The sequence below is a fragment of the Pan paniscus genome, chromosome 4, assembly GCF_029289425.2.
Source record: "Pan paniscus chromosome 4, NHGRI_mPanPan1-v2.0_pri, whole genome shotgun sequence".
Taxonomy (NCBI): domain Eukaryota; kingdom Metazoa; phylum Chordata; class Mammalia; order Primates; family Hominidae; genus Pan; species Pan paniscus.
In genome coordinates, this window is record NC_073253.2 from 36,013,109 (window position 1) to 36,032,718 (window position 19,610).

Genomic DNA, 19,610 nt, shown 5'->3' on the forward strand with positions numbered 1-19,610 from the left:
AAGCTATTAGTTTACAAAACAAGTGAATTAACAATAATACTGAAGATATTTGACATAGAAACCTATTCCCCATTTTGCCCTTTCTTCCATCCCCCTCTCACTCCATACGTAGGCAAAGAATATATACCAATATGTTAAGACTGATTGTTTTTAGGTGTCTCGATGAGGAATTTATTTCCTCCTCTATGATAAAATATCTTTTTTGGTTAAGACTTACTTATGACCCCCCCAAATTACTTAAATTGTTTATTTCCTTAACAGCCACTATATAAAACAATTGAAAACCTGGATTTTCACAATGACAATATAAAAACCAGCCTATATGCATACTGAAAAGACTTTAGATAACAATAACAGAGGAAGGCCAGGCACGGTGGCTCAGATAGCTGAAAATCAAAGGACGGACAGGAATGAACCGGGTGAATGCTAAAACAAAATTTAAAGAAGTGATAATATTAAAAGTATATTTCAAAACACTACATAGGTATGTTTTAACATGGAAGAAAGGTACAATCAAGAACTGCAATGGATCACTTATACATACAATCTTGCTTTACCATATACAGAGAAATAGCTATCAGCAAGTTATATATGAAGCCAATGACAACTTTATTAGGATAAATTAAAAAAAAACAGGCAAAATGTTAACCCACCCATGACACACTTAAAAAAACACTGATCAAGTATAATTAAGCCACTAAAAAGCTAGTAATGAATTCTGAAGGTAGAAATAATACAACCCATATTCTCTTTTTTTTTTTTTTGAGACGGCGTCTCGCTTTGTTGTCCAGGTTGGAGTACAGTAGTGCGATCTTGGCTTGCAGCAACCTCCGCCTCCCAGGTTCAAGTGATTCTCCTGCCTCAGCCTCCTGAGTAGCTGGGATTACAGATGCCCGCCACCACACTTGGCTAATTTTTGTATTTTTATTATAGATGGGGTTTTGTCATGTTGGCCAGCCTGGTCTCGAACTCCTGACCTCAAATGATCCAACCGCCACAGCCTCCCAAAGTGCTGGGATTACAGGCTTGAGCCACCACACCTGGCCTACAACCCATAGTCTCTAAACAATGCTGTGAAAGGAAAATAAAATCTCAGGACCCCAAACTCACTATATCAAAGGGCAAGATAAGCTTGGGAGCTGAGTCCCGCAAAAACTGCTTTCCTTTTGCTCCCAGACAGACAGGGAGGATTGCTTGTGACCAGGAGTTGGAGACCAGCATGGGTACCATAGCAGGACCCCATCTCTACTAAAAACAAACAAACAAACAAAAAAAAAACAAAACAAAAAGAAGAATTAGAATACCAAAAAAACAAAAAAAAAAGTCATGAGTGAGCATGCCTAAGACATCAAGGGGAGCATCAGGTGTAGAAATCTGGGTGCAAAGTCTGGGCAGACTTTCGAAAGGGAATAATGAGTAATATCTGGAAATATTAAGAGTAGAATTTTATATTAACAGAATTTTAGCCAGATACTAAAGATGGTTAAGTTGTCTCTGGGTAAAACACCTTTGAGAAAAATAAAAGGTATTGTGGGGAAAGAATATCATTTGTGTAGATGAGGACAAACTTCATTGAGGTTCATTAACTGCAGATGGCTTTGAAGAAGGGGTGGGATTTTGACAGGTACATAAGGAGAGAAAAACCACTGAAAAGGCACGCGAGAGGTGAGGAGCAATCTGAGCAAAAGCCTAAAAATTTTTGTGCCTGCTAAGGGATGGAAAACAGTCCAGCCTGCTTGCTTTCAGGAGAGAAAATGAAAGTAATGAGAGATACTAGGAAAGTAGGTTGTTATCATATGAGGTTGTCTTAAAAGACATTTAAAATGTCAGGCTAAGGACCGTGTATTTAATTTGACAGGAAACCACTGTGGGTTCTACGCACTAAGTGACATATTTAGACTTCATCTTAGATTTAAGGATTCTGGTGGAGTTGTTTGCTATAAGAAAACTGGTATGTGTGCTTTCTTTTATTGCAATTACCTCTGAATTTAAAACATACAGGTTTAAAAGCATACAATTAGTATTTACAAGTATGGGATAGAAATTTAATAATGATACAAGTCAAAACTTAAATCCCTTACTCAGGATATTATAATAGAAGTTCTTCTCAATGACATGATTACACTTTATTTAACAATACAAAGAAAAGACAAATGGAAATTAGTGAAGTTATACCTTTTTTGAAAAGTCTAAATCCTTTGACAATTATGTGAAGATAGTTTGCTACCTTAATATATTCAAATATACAGAAGGTGAAATACTCGAATGCCCAGTATGCTTTTCTTTTAAGCTGCTGTTTAACTGACTTTAAATTTTTCTTTTCTTTAGAGATGGGGGTCTCACTATGTTGCCCAGGCTGGAGTGCAGGGGCTAGTCACAGGCACAATCATTAGCGCACTGCAGCCTCAAACTCTCAGCCTCAAGTGTCCTCCTGCCTCAGTCTCCCAGCAAGCTGAGACTACAAGTGCACACCACCATGCCCAGCCTTAAACTGACTTTTAAAACTCAGCAGCTGTAACATCTGTCCAAAGGTTAAAGATCCGTAATTAGTCGATTGTACCTAAAACCTTAAGCTAGTTCCCCCTAACTTTGAAAGTCTGAAGATGTGTGTACATTCTTGTCTATTCATCTCCAAGTTCATCCTTCTGTCTTGTGATGCTAGGTTTGAGAGTGCAAATCACATTTAGCCTTTGCCAACAGAAGAGTTTGGAAGAGGGAGGAGATATGCTTCTATCTGCATCCCTTGACTTCAACTGGTGGCTGTTCCTGTCAGCATCACCCAAGCCTTATTTCACCCCAGCATCGGCAGTTCCTTTCTGAAGCAGTAACGGAATCTAATTTGCAGTTTTTTCAACCCTAGGCTCATAGTACAACCCCCAAGACAAACCAACCCCTCAGTACTGAATCCTCTGAGAACTAGGTCTCTCCATTGAGCACCAGGCAAGCAATGCCCTCTTTTTCAGGTCAGCTCCACGGGGTTCCTCCTCTATGCTTCAGTTTTAATAATTCCAACCCCTTCTCTTTGTTTCTCCAACCCTAGGAGTGGTAGCTGTTTTTACAATTGCTTCCTCTGGAAGTACCTTAGAGTTACTTTCTTGCCTTCTCAATTATCTGGTTAACAACTTTATACCTAATTAACAAATTCTTTATATTAGATTCTCTTGTTGAAATAACTAGTTTTTCTGATTAGCTCTCAACAGATACAACTATGGAACAGAAATTTAATAGTGTTCAGAATTCAAAAATCTTAGTACAAAAATCATTCTTACTTGCATGGTTAAGTCCATGTACCATTTATCGAAAGAAAAGTGTAAAACTTGCATTATGGATTTTTTTTTTTTTTTTTTATGGAGTCTTGCTCTGTCACCCACACTGGAGTGCAGTGGTGCAATCTCAGCTCACTGCAACCTCCAACTCCCGGTCTCAAGCAAGTCTCCTGCCTCAGCTTCCTGAGTAGTTGGGATTACACGAGCACGCCACCACACCCGGCTAATTTATTTTTATTTTTAGTAGAGATGGGGTTTCACGACGTTGGCCAGGCTGGTCTTGAACTCCTGACCTCAGGTGATTTGCCCACCTCGGCCTCTCGAAGTGCTGGGATTACAGGCGTGAGCCACTGCGCCCAGCCTTGAGGCTTTTTGAAGAGGCAAAAAAAATTTTTTTTAAACCTGTGGCAAGTTATTTGAAAGTAACTTGTACTTTGTTGTGGATTAATGTCTTTACCTTTATGAGTACAGCTACAAATACAAAGAACATAAACATGCTTTCTATGCTTTTTAATGCTGTCTTTTAACTGACTTTTGAAGTTTCGTAGCTTCAATGTTGCAGCCAACTCGTAAGCAACTGGTTTAATAGTTTATTGTACCTAAGACATTAAACAAGGGTACTAAGTACTTTTCCTAACTTGGCAAATTTGAAGATGTGCAGCACTGGTTAGATGGATCATGTGCTAAAAACAATGACACCTCTGTTTTCAATTTCAGTGCTAGAAAGAAAACAGTGCCTGTTTTTAACACGGAAAAAAGCGCGTGTCAGCTAGGATAGCGAAATTAGTTTATAAATACAAATTATCTGACCTGGAATTATTATGAAGCACAGCACTTGGATACTGGCTTTTATGTAAGAAACACAGTAGGGGGGAAATCCACCTTAGATTCTTTGGTAAAACAATGCCAAGATAAATCTGTGAATGTACCATCATGAAGAAGATGAGGGGGAAAAAACTGTGAATATACTAATATAACAGCACCCACAATGCAAATATTCCAGACCCTGGAGTTGCCTGAAGATGACTCTTGAATGATCTAACAACATGATTAGCTTAGTATCTATTCATGGGTTTTTATATTCAGAGCAAATATTGTTGAGAGATTCTTATAGGTAAGCCAAGTGTGAGAAACTATGCTTAAAAAAAAAAAAAGTTAGAGAAATCGAAACTCAAGTGAACTAAAGGAAAGTATAGCTCAGGTGAGATGTGAGTATCTTAATGTAAAATGGTGGCACTACCTAGTTCACAGTGTGCATGCGGTGGATGCATACAGTGGTAAAAACTGCACCCTGCACAATAAATAGCACCCAGCCAAGGGGGTGGAGTAGATACTGAAATGCAGCCCATGCTTTTGCCAGGCCATGTGTATTTCTACACTTGATGAAAAAGGGCTCTTTCCTAATTTGTTTGATGGGTGACTGGCAGTGGGCGGGTGGGGGGCAGGGGGTGCAGTTTTCTATTTCACAGAAAGGCACCTACAGACTTGCCCTGGGGGTTGGGATAAGAATGAAATGCACATTCAAGAATTTACTAGGAGACAATTGGTAAAATGAGGTGACTGGCTACAACAGAAAGAAATGCAAGTGCCTTCCAGTTTCTAGCTTATTTACTTTCAGGAAGTATTTAAAAATAAGTTGGACAATCTGTCTGAAGTGCTTATGATTGATCAAGATGATGAGTATAGGCCAGCTGGCTCTGACCCATTAAAGACACTGGATTTAAAAATCTAGAGGTTCGTCTAGTTTCAACTTCATTTTACTTTCATTTGAAAGTAACTTCCTTTTGGCTCTCTGACCAGCACCATGGCGGTTGGCAAGAACAAGCACCTTACGAAAGGCAGCAAAAAGGGGGCCAAGAAGAAAGTGGTTGATCCATTTTCTAAGAAAGATTGGTATGATGTGAAAGCACCTGCTATGTTCAATATAAGAAATATTGGAAAGATGCTCATCACCAGGACCCAAGGAACCAAAATTGCATCTGATGGTCTCAAGGGTCGTGTGTTTGAAGTGAGTCTTGCTGATTTGCAGAATGATGAAGTTGCACTTAGAAAATTCAAGCTGATTACTGAAGATGTTCGGGGTAAAAACTGCCTAACTTCCATGGCATGGATCTTACCTGTGACAAAATGTGTTCCATGGTCAAAAAATGGCAGACAATGATTGAAGCTCACGTTGATGTCAGGACTATCGATGGTTACTTGCTTCGTCTGTTCTGTGTTGGTTTTACTAAAAAACGCAACAATCAGATACAGAAGACCTCTTATGCCCAGCACCAACAGGTCCGCCAAATCCGGAAGAAGATGATGGAAATCATGACCCGAGAGGGGCAGACAAATGCCTTGAAAGAAGTGGTCAATAAATTGATTCCAGACAGCATTGGAAAAGACATAGAAAAGGCTTGCCAATCTATCCTCTCCATGATGTCTTCGTTAGAAAAGTAAAAATGCTGAAGAAGCCCAAGTTTGAATTGGGAAAGCTCATGGAGCTTCATGGTGAAGGCAGTAGTTCTGGAAAAGCCACTGGGGACGAGAGAGGTGCTAAAGTTGAACGAGCTGATGGTTTTGAACCACCAGTCCAAGAATCTGTTTAAAGTTCAGACTTCAAATAGTGGTAAATAAAAAGTGCTATTTGTGAAAAAAAATAAAAATAAAATAAAAAAATAAAAAAAAAGAAAGAAAGTAACTTGTACCTTGCTGTTGGATTAATATCTTTACCTTCAAAATGTGTTTATAGCTACAAATACAAAGAATACAAACACACTTTTTGCACTTTTTAATGCTGTTTTTAACTGACTTTTGAAGTTTTGTAGATTTAATACTGCAGTCAATTTGGTAAGACCCAGAAAAACTCAGACCCAGAAAAATTGTAACCTTCAGTTCAGTATGTGAAATCCCTAAGCTGTTTCAAGTCCTGTTTTATTAGGCTAGTGGTTCTCAAACTTAAGTGTGTATCATAATCACCTGGAAAGCTTGTCAAAACAAAGATTGCTGAGGTCCATTCCTAGAGTTTCAGTAGAGAAGATCTGAGGTGAAGCCCAAGAATCTGTATTTCTAACAGGATTCCAGGTTATACTGATACTACTAGTCAGGTGATCACATTTTTGAGACCCAATGTAGTAGACTTAGAATCTGTGAGCTCCCTAAAGGGGTGTCTATCTCAGAAAGACTTCCTGGCCTAAAATAATGCTGGGTAGGCAGGAGCTGCTTAATGCTTAACAGGTGAGATATTATGTTAATATCATAAATATTAAATGTAAAAACAAATATAAATACATTATACACTTGGGATGCCAAGTTCTCTTCTTTTCTATCATACTTTAATACCTAGGTTAATGAAACCATTGGAAATCAAGCTCTTCATAAAGAGAAAAGGTCAATTATTTGGTTAACAACTTTATACCTAGTTAACAAATTCTTTATATTAAATTCTCTCTGTTGACGGCTGGGTGCAGTGGCTCACACCTGTAATCCCAGCACTTTGGGAGGCAGAGGCGGGTGGATCACCTGAGGTCGGGAGTTCGAGACCAGCCTAACACATGGAGGAAACCCCCCCCTCTACTAAAAAATACAAAATTAGCCAGGCATTGCGGCGCATGCCTGTAATCCCAGCTACTCCGGGAGGCTGAGGCAGGAGAATTGCTTGAACCCGGGAAGCAGAGGTTGCGGTGAGATTGCACCACTGCACTCCAGCCTGGGCAACAAGAGTGAAACTCCGTCTCAAAATAATAATAATTATTATTATTATTATTATTATCATTCTCTGTTGAAATAACCGGTTTGATATTTTGATTAGAACCCAACAGACACAACTGTCCATAGAATATAATAACATTCCAACCATCTTTCCTCTCATCTTCTATAAATCCTTAGACTAAAAGCATACCAAACAATTCACACCCTGTGGATAACAGCAGGTTTTGCTATCAAACACGTGTTCAATCCCAACCACGCTACTTTCTGGCAACCATCAATGGTGCTGGATTGGTGTGAAGATTCAATTAAGTTAGTGCCAATACCACATTAGCTGGTTAAAGCACAAGCACTAAGTATAAGCACTAAACCATTCCTCTTTGTACATCTCTTCATCAGGAATATTCTCTATTCCAATCTCTGACAGAGATTGTAACGTACCCACTTCCTACTGAAAATTCTTATTCATTCTTCAATAGTGAAGCACTAGATAGTCCCTCTTTTTACATATATCTTTAGGCACTGATCACCCCATTTTGTGTGCTTCTTATATAAGTGTGTACATTCTTCACATTTAACTTTTTTTAAAAAATCACGTTTATTGAGATATAACTTGCATACAAAAGGCAACATTTTGAATGTAAATTGTGATTGATTTTGACAAACGTGTACATTCATTTTTATCACTAAAATCTAGATTTAAAGAATCACTCCAAAGTCGTCTGTGGTGCTTGCTCCCTGTCAATTTCCCCTAAGCCACCCAAGGCAACAATTATTTAGCTTTCTGTTAGTACAGATCAAAATCATCATTTCTAGAATTTCTTATTTTTTTTTTATTTTTTGAGACGGTGTCTCGCTCTGTCACCCAGGTTGGAATGCAGTGGCATGATCTCGGCTCACTGCAAGCTCCACCTCCCAGGTTCATGTCATTCTCCCGCCTTAGCCTCCCAAGTAGCTGGGACTACAGGTGCCCACCACCATGACCGGCCAATTTTTTTGTATTTTTAGTAGAGACAGGGTTTCACTGTGTTAGCCAGGATGGTCTCCATCTCCTGACCTTGTGATCCGCCCGCCTCGGCCTCCCAAAGTGCTGGGATTACAGGCATGAGCCACCACACCTGGCCTAGAATTTCAAATAAAGGTATCACAAAGTTTATGCTCTTTGTGTTAGATGTCTTTTCCTCAGCATATTTCCTGTAAGCAATTTTACTATGGCTTAATTTATATACAACCAAGTGAATCCATTTAGAGTGGTCAACTCAATGAGTTTTGACAGCTGTATACACCTCTGAAACAACATTAATCAAATACTGACCATTTCCATCAACTCCAAAAGATTCTTCGTGCCCCTTTTAAGTCCATCCCCCTTTATGCATTATATATTCTTTTGTATTTGGCTTCTTTGACTTAGCATGATTTTAAGATTTACCCATGCTGTGTCCATCAGTTCATTCCTTTGCATTGCCGAAAATTATTCTATTATAGTCACGTGCTGCGTGATGATGTTTCAGTCAACAATGAAACACATATACAATAGGGGTTTGATAAAATTATATTGGAGCTGAAAAATCTGTTTGATTGGCCTAGTGACATCTCGATGATCTTGATCCTGGGTAGGCCCTAGATGTGTGATTGTGCTCCAGTTTTTAACAAAAAGGTTTTAAAAGTAAAAAAAAAAAAAAAAAAATTTAATTTCTTGGCTGGGCACAGTGACTCACGCCTGTAATCCCAGCACTTTGGGAGGCCGAGGTGGGTGGATCACGAGATCAGGAGATCGAGACCATCCTGGCCAACACAGTGAAACCCCGTCTCTACTAAAAATACAAAAAATTAGCCGGGTGCGGTGGCAGGCGCGTGTAGTCCCAGCTACTCGGGAAGCTGAGGCAGGAGAATGGCACGAACCCAGGAGGCGGAGCTTGCGGTGAGCCAAAATCGCGCCACTGCACTCCAGCCTGGGCAACAGAGCGCGACTCAAAAACATAAATAAATAAAAATAAAAATAAAAATATTTTCTTTTTTTCTATTACTAATACATCTTAGTAATACTTAAAACAACTACTTTGCTAATCAATTATACTTGCTTTTATTTTTTTTTTAGCTCCTCCAGATTTAAAAAATCTGAGTAGATTTTTTAACTTAGAAGTAACAAGTAACCAGTAATGCAGTTAAAAAAAAAAAAATCTTTGGAATCAGAAATGCCTGATTTGAGTACTGTATCAGTTCTACCACTTACAAATTAGCTGTGAACAAGTACATAATTATCCCAATATTAGTTTTCTTATCTATGAAGTAGGAAAATACAAATAATAAGAGTACCCAACTTACAAGGTTGTGTGATAATTAAATTAGCGGATCTTTTTAAAGCAATACGACACACTCAATCTAATGTAATGTATGAGTTGCTAACTAAATCTAGTTGTTGGCTAACAAAAACTTATATCTGCAAATTCACAAGTAGGATCAAGAATAAAAGAATAGTCATGATTGATGGGGCATTTTCTCAATGTCTTAGAAAAAGAAATGCAGTGAAATACCATTTTTACTGTCAGAAAAGACACAAATTTTCAAAATATGTTTTCTGTTCCTCTTCACCTACATTCTACTTCCCAGGAAAAATGTAGCAGTTAAGTGATGCTAGTGGACAATACAGGCTGACAAGTAGGGTCAACCAATTTGCTAATATTAATACCCAATACAAATCATGATATAATTATGTAAAAGAATGTGTACAGATTCTGGATAGTCAGTGCTGTGCTATAGAGATTATGTCTGCTAAACAATGCAGCAGTCTAAAGTAGGTGGGTATCCAAGTCGTCCAGTTTATTCCTGGCCTTCTAGTCAAGTTCTTAGCAGACAAATATCCATGATTCATTTAAAGAAACAGGAATTTCCAGGCTGGGCAGTGGCTCATGCCTATAATCCCAGCACTTTGGGCAATCAAGGTGGGCAGATTGCTGGAGTTCAAGAGTTCTGGACCAGCCTGGGCAACAGATGGAGACCTCCGCACAAAAACTACGACAAAAAACAGCTGGGCGTGGTGGCATGCGCCCATAGTCCCAGCTACTTGTGGGGCTGAGGTGGGAAGACTGCTTGAACCCAGGACATCGAGACTGCAGTGAGCTGAGATCATGCCACTGTACTCCAGCCCAGGTGACAAAGACGCTGTCTCAAAAAAACAAAACAAAACAAAACAAAACAGGAATTTCCAACATCTAAAAATTATTTGTTCCATGTTGCTGTTTTAACCCAAATGCCAAATTTATGATAAAACTGACTGACCAAAACAAATCCCCCCCTCAAAAAGCTGACAGCACAGTTATTTTTCAAAAGTATTGATAAAGGAGTATGTCTAAGTCGTGTGACTGTCCTACTCTCCACCCTGATACGTTAGTAAAGAGAAAATAAGACACACAGACAACCTTACTTTCTCATACCTTTTCAAATATACTCACCCCTGTCCCCACGCATAAGGTTCTCAAAGTAATTGCTAATTTTCTCAAATACTCAATCTTACATAATGATATTCCAACTTAACCTATTAGGTAAAAAGACAATTTTAATGTTCTAGTTCAGCAACATTTATATATGAATTACACATAACATTTAAGGTCACCTGTAAAATCAAACCCTTAAATGCTTGCCTCAAAAAATGCTTTTTCACCCATGTTGTGGGGGAAAAAATTTAATTTTATTTTTGAGACAGAGTCTTGCTGTGTCGCCCAGGCTGGAGTGCAGTGGTGCAATCTCGGCTCACTGCAACCTCCACCTCCCAGGTTAAAGTGATTCTCCTGCCTCAGCCCTTCGAGTAGCTGGGACTACAGGCATGCACTACCATGCTCAGCTAATTTTTGTATTTTTAGTAGAGATGGGGTTTCACCATGTTGACTAGGCTGGTCTTGAACTCCTGACCTCAGGTGATCTGCCTGCCTCAGCCTCCCAAAGTGCTGGGATTACAGGCATGATCCATGCCTGGCTGAAAAAAATTTTTTGTAATATACTTTGTCACATACTAATAAAAAATTTCATGTATTTAAAGTTCTGTCATTAAAAACTTAAAACTTTCCTAACAAGTTCTTCTAAAACAAATGTTCCCAAAACTGGCTGGGCATGGTGGTTCACACACCTGTAGTCCCAGAACTTCGGGAGGCCGAGGTGGGCAAATCGCTTGAGCCCAGGAGTTCCAGACCAGTCTGGGCAACATGGCGAGATCCCATCTCGAAAAAAAAAAAAAAAAAAAAAAGAAATGTTCCCAAAACTTTTTCTTCTTCTTGGAGACAAGGTGTTGCCTAGGCTGGAGTGCAGTGGCACAATCATGGCTCATTGCAGCCATGACCTCCTGGGTTCAAGCAATCTTCCGCCTACCTCAGCCTCCTAAGTAGCTGAGACTATAGGCATGTGCCACCACATCCAGCTAGTTTGATTTTTTTTTTTTTTTTTTTGTAGAGACAGGTTCTCCGTGTTGCCCAGGCTGGTCTCAAGCTCGGAGCTCAAGTGATCCTCTTGCCTCAGCATCCCAAAATGTTGAGACTATGGGTGTGAGGCACCATGCTCAGCCTGCCCAAAATTTCTGGTAATGAAGTCTAAGAGTACACAGTCTCCAAAACATTAAAGAGGAGACATGACTAGAGGAGGAAGGAAAGTGCAGGAAAGGGAGAAAATAGGAATCCTCCCAATGTATTTACAACTTTGTGCTAACTTGAACACATTACTTTCTGGGCTATCCTCAACCCTGGCTACTCAGCAGAATTGCCTTTTGAGGTGCTTTAGAATGGATACTCAGGCTACAACCCTATTCTACCAAACAAGAAACTTTGCAGAAATAGGACCAGGTACCTTCTTTTTTTTTTTTTTTTTTTTTTAAAGTTCCTCTTGTGGATAACGCATGGCCTTTCAGGCTGAGAACTATGAAACAGGCAGGCTACTAGTCAGGATTAATTAAAAAATACCTTGATCTGCTGTCTTCGTAGCATGGCAAGTTCTCTCATGTCTCGGAATGGCTGTAGTAAATACTGATAGAGTTCGGTTGTAGCTTCTGCAAGGCTGCTGTAGGCTTCATCCTCCATCTGATACAAATCCAGAAGCTCCACCATGCTCTCTGTATTCTTGTGCTTATCCAAGAGCTGTGGAACAAGACAGTTTCACAACTAAGAAAATCAATTCTAATAACCTATAAATACTTGCTTTGAACTCTCCCTATCATGCCAGGACCTCGGAACCCTAAAACACAGAAGCAAGAGGGAATGAAAAGCATTGACTGCTTTTCATCACTATCTCCATACTTCAGGTGTCCCACTACTCAAGACCATGGCCTGAATATTTCTTTTGAGGCTCAAAGTATTGAGCTTAGCCTTAACACTTCCCATTTTTTATTTTCCTTTTTTTTTTGTTTTTGAGACAGGGTTTCACTCCTGTCACCCAGGCTGGAGTGCAATGGTGCGATCTCAGCTTGCTGCAACCTCCACCTCCTGGGCTGAAGTGATTCTCCTGCATTAGCCTCCCAAGTAGCTGGGACTACAGGCACACACCACCACACCTGGCTAGTTATTGTTTTTTTTTTTTTTTTTTGTAGAGACGGGGTCTCACCATGTTGCCCAGGCTGGTCTTGAACTCCTTGGCTCAAGACAGCCACCCGCCTCGGCCTCCCAAAGTGCTAAGATTACAGGCGTGAGAGCCACTGGACCCAGCCCAAAAAATTTTCTACTATCTAGTAGAATGAAAACCATCCAAATCTGGAACATTTCCAATAAATTTCTTCAATTTCTACCTGTCACCTCCTTCAAAATCATGTCAGGCACTGGCCTACGAGCTGGACATACAAAAACATGGTCCTGGTCCTCACAGCTTACAGTGTAGTGAATAAACAGAAAACAATTTTTAAATAATTTAAATTTTATAAAAAATTATTCTTTTCCCCATGGTTCTTTTAGAGACAAAGAATTTCAAACTGTGATAAATATTATTAAAATTATAAATAAAAGTTTTATAAAAGAATGAGGCCAGGTGCAGTGGCTCATGCCTGTAATCCCAACACTTTGGAAGGCCAAAGTAAGAGGATTGCTTGAGGCCAAGAGTTTGAGGCAGGCCTGGGCAATGTAGTGAGACCTTGTATGTATAAAAACAATAATTGGCCAGGCATGGTGGCTGAAGCCTGTAATCCTAGCACTTTGGGAGGCCGTGGGGGGTGGATCACAAGGTCCAGTAATTGAAATGATCCTGGCCAACATGGTGAAACCCCGTCTCTACTAAAAATACAAAAATTAGCTGGGTGTAGTGGCGTGCACCTGTAGTCCCAGCCACTCGGGAGGCTGAGGCAGGAGAATCAATTGAACCCGGGAGGCAGAGGTTGCAATGAGCCGAGATCACGCCACTGAACTCCAGCCTGGCGACAGATTGAGACTCGTCTCAAAAAAAACAATAATTTAATCTTAGGCAAGATTTCTTGGGAGAAAAAATGTAAAAATTAGCTGATAGTCCCAGCTATGGGAGGCTGAGGCATGAGAATTGAGCCCAGGAGCACGGGTCTGCAGTGAGCTGTGATTGTGCCACAGAACTGCAGCCTAGGTGACAAAGTGAGACCTTGTCTCCAAAAAAGAACAAACAAAACAAAAAGCGGCCAGGCACAGTGGCTCATGCCTGTACTCCCAGCACTTTGGGAGGCCGAGGCAGGCAGATCACTTGAGGTCAGGAGTTTGAGAGCAGTCTTGGCCAACATGGTGAAACCCCACCTCTACTAAAATTACAAAAATCAGCCAGGCGTGGTGGCACACACCCATAATCCCAGCTCCTTGGGAGGCTGAGGCAGGAGAATCACTTGAACCGGGTAGGCAGAGGTTGCAGTGAGCCAAGACTGCACCACTGCACTCCAGCCTGGGTGACAGAGTGAGACTCCATCTCAAAAGGCAAGTAAATACATAAAAATAACAAATGAAAAGAACTAATACAGAAGACAGTAATTTATATATGCATACATGGACTCCATTTACCTGCTGGCAGTATCACCTCCCCAAAGGCACAAAATTCTTCTATTCCTTTTCATACCTATAGTTTCCACTACTATCTTTCTCCCCACTTATTTTCATTTTAGTTGTTGTATCAGTTCATATGTGTAATCATGCTGAATTGAGACTTCAGACTCATTTCCTGTTCATATTTTTGGCACAACATGTAGCAGCACTGTATTATTAACAATCATGATAAATCAGACAATCTACATTAAAGTGCTTTTATAACAAAAAAAGTGCCAAACAAATATTAGCTATCATTCTGTTTTTTTAAGGCTACTGTTAAAACTAATATGGAGAATTTTGACTTCTCTAGTATTAGCTAAGCAGTTCTATCAGAGCAACTTTTGCCACTGATAACAACAACAAACCGTGGGGCAAAATATCACAAAACAACTGCCTGTAGGCACTACAGAGTGACCAAAATAGCTATAAAATGGAAGGGACATCAACAATACCTTGGAAGCAGGGAGGGCTCTAGGCGGTTTATTCATGCCTTTCAGCCTGAGGGTGTGCCCCAGTGGATGCCAAAAGAAGGGGTGAGGTATGACTAAAAACTCAGAAACCTTTGCCAGGCACGGTGGCTCACGCCTGTAATCCCAGCACTTCGGGAGGCCAAAATGGGCAGATCACGAGGTCAGGAGATCGACAACATCCTGGCTAACATGGTGAAACCCCGTCTCTACTAAAAATACAAAAAAATTAGCCAGGTGTGGTGGCGGGCACCTGTAGTCCCAGCTGCTCGGGAGGCTGAGGCAGGAGGATGGTGTGAACCTGGGAGGCGGAGCTTGCAGTGAGCTGAGATCGCGCCACTGCACTCCAGCCTGGTGGGCAACAGAGCAAGACTCCATCTCCAAAAAAAAAAAAAAAAAAAAAAAAAAAACCTCAGAAACCCAGTCTTGTTGGCTTGTTGGCTTGAAGAATCTGAGGATAGAGTTCAGGACAACCACAGCAGCTAGAAAGCCAGAGAACAGTGATGAAAGGGAGACAGCCTAAGAAGAAGAAAGTCCAAATTCATATATAAACTCTACTCAAATTTCTGGCTGATCACTGGAACTATACATGCACAGGACAGGTACTAAACAATCCAGATAAAACAAAACAATAAATATTTCATCTGCTGCCTTCCGTGAAGGAGGTAGAGTTTGACATCTGAATCCAATCAACTTGACTGCTGAAGACAAGACTGTAAAATAAACACTCTGAGGGAACATAACAGAATCCAGAGGCTCTACAATTTATCATTCACAATGTCTATTATATAATCCAAGATTAACAGACCAACAAAGAAATAGGAAAACAAAACTCAGTCATCAAAAAGCAATCAATGGGGCAGGTGCGGTGGATCAAGCCTATAATCCCAGCACTTTGGGAGGCAAAGGCAGGCAGATCACTTGAGGTCAGGAGTTCGAGACCAGCCTTGGCAATATGGTGAAACAGTTTCTACTAAAAATACAAAAATTAGCCAGGTGTGGAGGAGCACACCTACAGTCCCAGCTACTTGGGAGGCTGAGGCAGGAGAATCACTTGAACCCAGGAGGCAGAGGTTGCAATGAGCTGAGATCATGCCACTGCACTACAGCCTGGGTGACAGAGCAACTCTGTCTCAATTAAAAACAAACAAACAAACAAAAAAACTATTTTTAAAAAAAGCAATCAATGAAGACCAATCATAAGATGAAACAGATATGGATTTAACAGACAAATATTTCAAAGCAGCTATTATAACGCTAATTGGACATAAAAGAAATACACTCAACAAGAATAAACAGGAAATCTCAAAAAATAGAAACTAATTCTAGGATAGAAAATTCGCTGTATGGGTATAGAGTATGGTTCTAAAAACAGTCAATGAACTTGAAGATAAAGATAAATTATCCAATCTTATAGAAAAAAAAGAAAGTGCTGGGTGTGGTGGTTCACTCCTGTAATCCCAGCACTTAGGGAGGTCAAGGCGGGCAGATCACGAGGTCAGGAGATGGAGACCATCCTGGTTAACATGGTGAAACCCCATCTCTACTAAAAATACAAAAATTAGCCAGGCGTGGTGGCGGGCACCTGTAGTCCCAGCTACTCGGGAGGCTGAGGCAGAAGAATGGCATGAACCTGGGAGGCGGAGCTTGCAGTGAGCCGAGATAGCGCCACTGCACTCCAGGATGGGCAACAGAGCGAGACTCCATCTCAAAAAGAAAAAAGAAAAAAAAAAAAAAAGAAAGCCTCAGGGACTCATGGGGCAATATTAAAAGGTCTTCCCCCACAACCCGAGATGAGGTCTCACTATATTGCTTAGGCTGGTCTCGAACTCTTGGATTCAAGCAATCCTAGTGCCTCAGCCTCCCAAAGTGTTAGGATTATAGGCGTACGCCATTGTACCTGGCCAAAAGGTCTTAACATATATTGAACTGAAGTTCCAGAGGAGAAGAGAAAATGATTCAGAACAAAATATTACAAGAAAAATCCCAAATTTGGCGAAAGACATAAATCTACATATGCAAGAAGCTCTAATAGCTCCAAGCAGATAAATGCAGTTACCCACAAGTAGGTTTATCATATTATAGTCAAACTTCTAGAACTCAAAAATAAAAGAGAAATTCCTGAAAACAGCTAGAGAAAAATAACATAGGAGGAACAAGTACACCTATGAATGCTGACTTCAAACTAGAAACAATAGAGAACAGATGAGGAATAAACAAAACACAAAACATCTGTCAACCCAGAATTCCATTTCCAAGCAAATATCCCTCCTGAACAAAGAAAAAATAAACAGTTAAATTAAAAGAGAACTCATCACCAGCAGATGGACACCATAAGAAATGTTCTTTAAAATGTGTTCAGATTGAAGGAAAATGATACACATGGAAACTTAGATTTTCATAAAGGAATAAAGATTGCTGGAAATGATATTAGTAGGAAAATAGACTATTTTTCCTCTTAATTTCTATAAAATACACAGGAGTGTTCAAAGCAAAAATCATACGACTGTACTGAAGTTTATAATGTATCTGACTATAATAAATATGAAACCTAAAGCATAAAGAACAGGGTTAGAGATGAATCTATACAGACACATATGGGTTCTTAAGTATAAGATGGGCTGGGTGCAGTGGCTCGTGCTTGTAATCCCAGCACTTTGGGAGGCCGAGGCAGGTGGATCACTTGAGGTTGGGAGTTTGAGACCAGCCTGGCCAACATGGCAAAACCCTGTCTCACTATTAGAAATACAAAAATTAGCCAAGCATGGCGGCACACACCTGCAATCCCAGCTACTCGGGAAGCTGAGGCACAAGAATCACTTGAACTCACGAGTTTGAGGCTGCAGTGAGCTATGACTGAGCCACTGCACTCTAACCTGGGAGAAAGAACAAAGCCCTGTCTCTTAAAAAGAGATGAAGTGGTACAATATTAACTCCAAGTATGGTTTAATCCCTATGGCAACCACTAAAAGAATAATAATTTAAGAAGGTATGCTATAAGCCCCAATATATTCAAGTTATTAAATTAACCCAAAAGAAATCAGGAAAAGAAGAGGAGAAAAAAGAAGTAAAAACTACACGCTATTTTCATATACATACCTCTAGGTCAAAAAAAAGAAAAGAAAAAAAAAAGGAAACCAAAACAGAAGATATAAACAGAAAACAAATAGACCTAAATCCAACCTTGTCAAGAATTATATGAAATATAAATGGACTAAACTCTTTAATTTAAAGGTAGAATTGTTGGAATGGATATAAAAGGAAGCCACAATTATATGTTGCCTAGAAGAGATAAATATTGAAAACAAAGACACAAATAAGTTGAAAGCAAACAGTAAAGCATAAGAAGCCTGGAGGGACTATTTTAATATCAAAGAATAGATAGACTGTAAGATATAGAGTATTACTGGAGATAATGCAGAACTTCTTTTTTTTTTTTTTTTTATAGACAGAATCTCACTCTATGACACAGGCTGGAGTGCAGTGGTGTGATCTCAGCTCACTGCAACCTCCACCTCCCGGGTTCAAGCAATTCTCCTGCCTCAGCCTCCCAAGTAGCTGGGATTACAGGTGTGCACCACCAAGCCTGGCTAATTTTTTTGTATTTTAGTAGAGACAGAGTTTCACCATGTTGCCCCCTGGATGGTCTTGAACTCCTGAGCTCAGATAATCCGCCTGCCTCGGCCTCCCAAAGCACTTAGGATTACAGGCGTGAGCCACTGCGCCCAGCCCAGAACATTTTATAAACACGAAAGAGTCAACTCATCAGGAAGACACAACAATCATATGTGTACATACCTAATAATGGAACTTCAAAGTACATTAAGTTATAACGGAAAGAATTTTTAAAAAGAAGGAAGAAAGTTGACAGAGTTGGTGATTTTAACACTCCTCAGTCACAACATCCTCGTTAGTATAACGGTGAGTAAAAGAAAATGAGACATAAATGTACAAAAAAATTCAGTAGAAACAACAGGTAATCTGAACAGACCTATATCCATGCAACTGATTGAATCAATAACTATACCCTTCCAAAACAGAATGCATCAGGCCCAGATAGGTTCACAAGTGAATTCTACCAGATATTTAAGAAAGAAATCATACCAGTTCTCTCAAATCTCTTCCAGAAAATAGAAGTAGAGGGAAAACTTCCTAACTCGTTTTATGAGGCCAGGTTTAGCCTAATAGCAAAAACAGACAAACACTACAAGAAAGAAAAACTACAGGCTGAGCATGATGGATCGCACCTGTAACCCCAGCACTTTGGAAAGCCTAGGGAGGAGAATCACTTGAGCTCAGGAATTCAAGGCCAGCCTGAGCAACATAGCAAGACTCTCTCTACTAAAATTAAAAAAAAAAAAAAAAAATAGCCAGGTGTGGTGGGAGACTTGCTTGACCCTGTGAAGTCAAGGCTGCAGTGAGTCCTGATCACGCCACTGCCCTCCAGCCTGGGCAACACAGCAAGGCCCTGTCTTAAAAAAAACTACAGACTGACATCTCCCATTAGCACAGACACAAAAATCCTCCACAAAATATTTAGCAAATCCAACCAATGTAAAAAGAATTATATACCATAACTGAATGTGATTTATTCCAAGTATACAAAAGGCTAGCTCAACATTCAATAATCAATTGTCATCTACTACAAAAACAGGCTAAACAAGAAAAATCACATGATCATATCAACAGATGCAGAAAATGCATTTCACAAAATCCAACACTCAATTCATGATAAAACTCTCAGCAAACTAGGAATGGAAAACCTCCTTCACCTTGATAAAAAAAAACCTTGAGCTAACATATTTAATGGTGAGAAAGTATTTATGGTGTATATATATTTATAATAATAAATATATAATATATAAATATATTTTATATTTATGTAAATATATATTTTATATAAATATATTTTATATTTATGTAAATATATATTTTATATAAATATATTTTATATTTATGTAAATATATATTTATATAAATATATTTTATATTTATGTAAATATATATTTATATAAATATATTTTATATTTATGTAAATATATATTTACATAAATATATTTTATATTTATGTAAATATATATTTTATATAAATATATTTTATATTTATGTAAATATATATTTTATATAAATATTTATGTAAATATATATTTTATATAAATATTTATGTATATATTTATATA

At 39.2% G+C, this 19,610-nt stretch overlaps 1 protein-coding gene and 1 pseudogene across 2 annotated transcripts in view; one reads left to right on the top strand and one right to left on the bottom strand.

Annotated features, from left to right (window-relative positions):
* JMY (junction mediating and regulatory protein, p53 cofactor) overlaps window positions 1–19,610 on the bottom strand; it is a 97,714-nt gene that overhangs the window by 40,543 nt on the left and 37,561 nt on the right. For both annotated transcript variants that reach the window (XM_024928821.4, XM_024928820.4), the window contains exon 2: window positions 11,903–12,076. In XM_024928821.4, the coding sequence (XP_024784589.2) occupies window positions 11,903–12,076 (174 nt within the window). The remainder of the gene's footprint in view (window positions 1–11,902; window positions 12,077–19,610) is intronic.
* LOC129397757 (small ribosomal subunit protein eS1-like) lies at window positions 12–11,813 on the top strand (annotated as a pseudogene).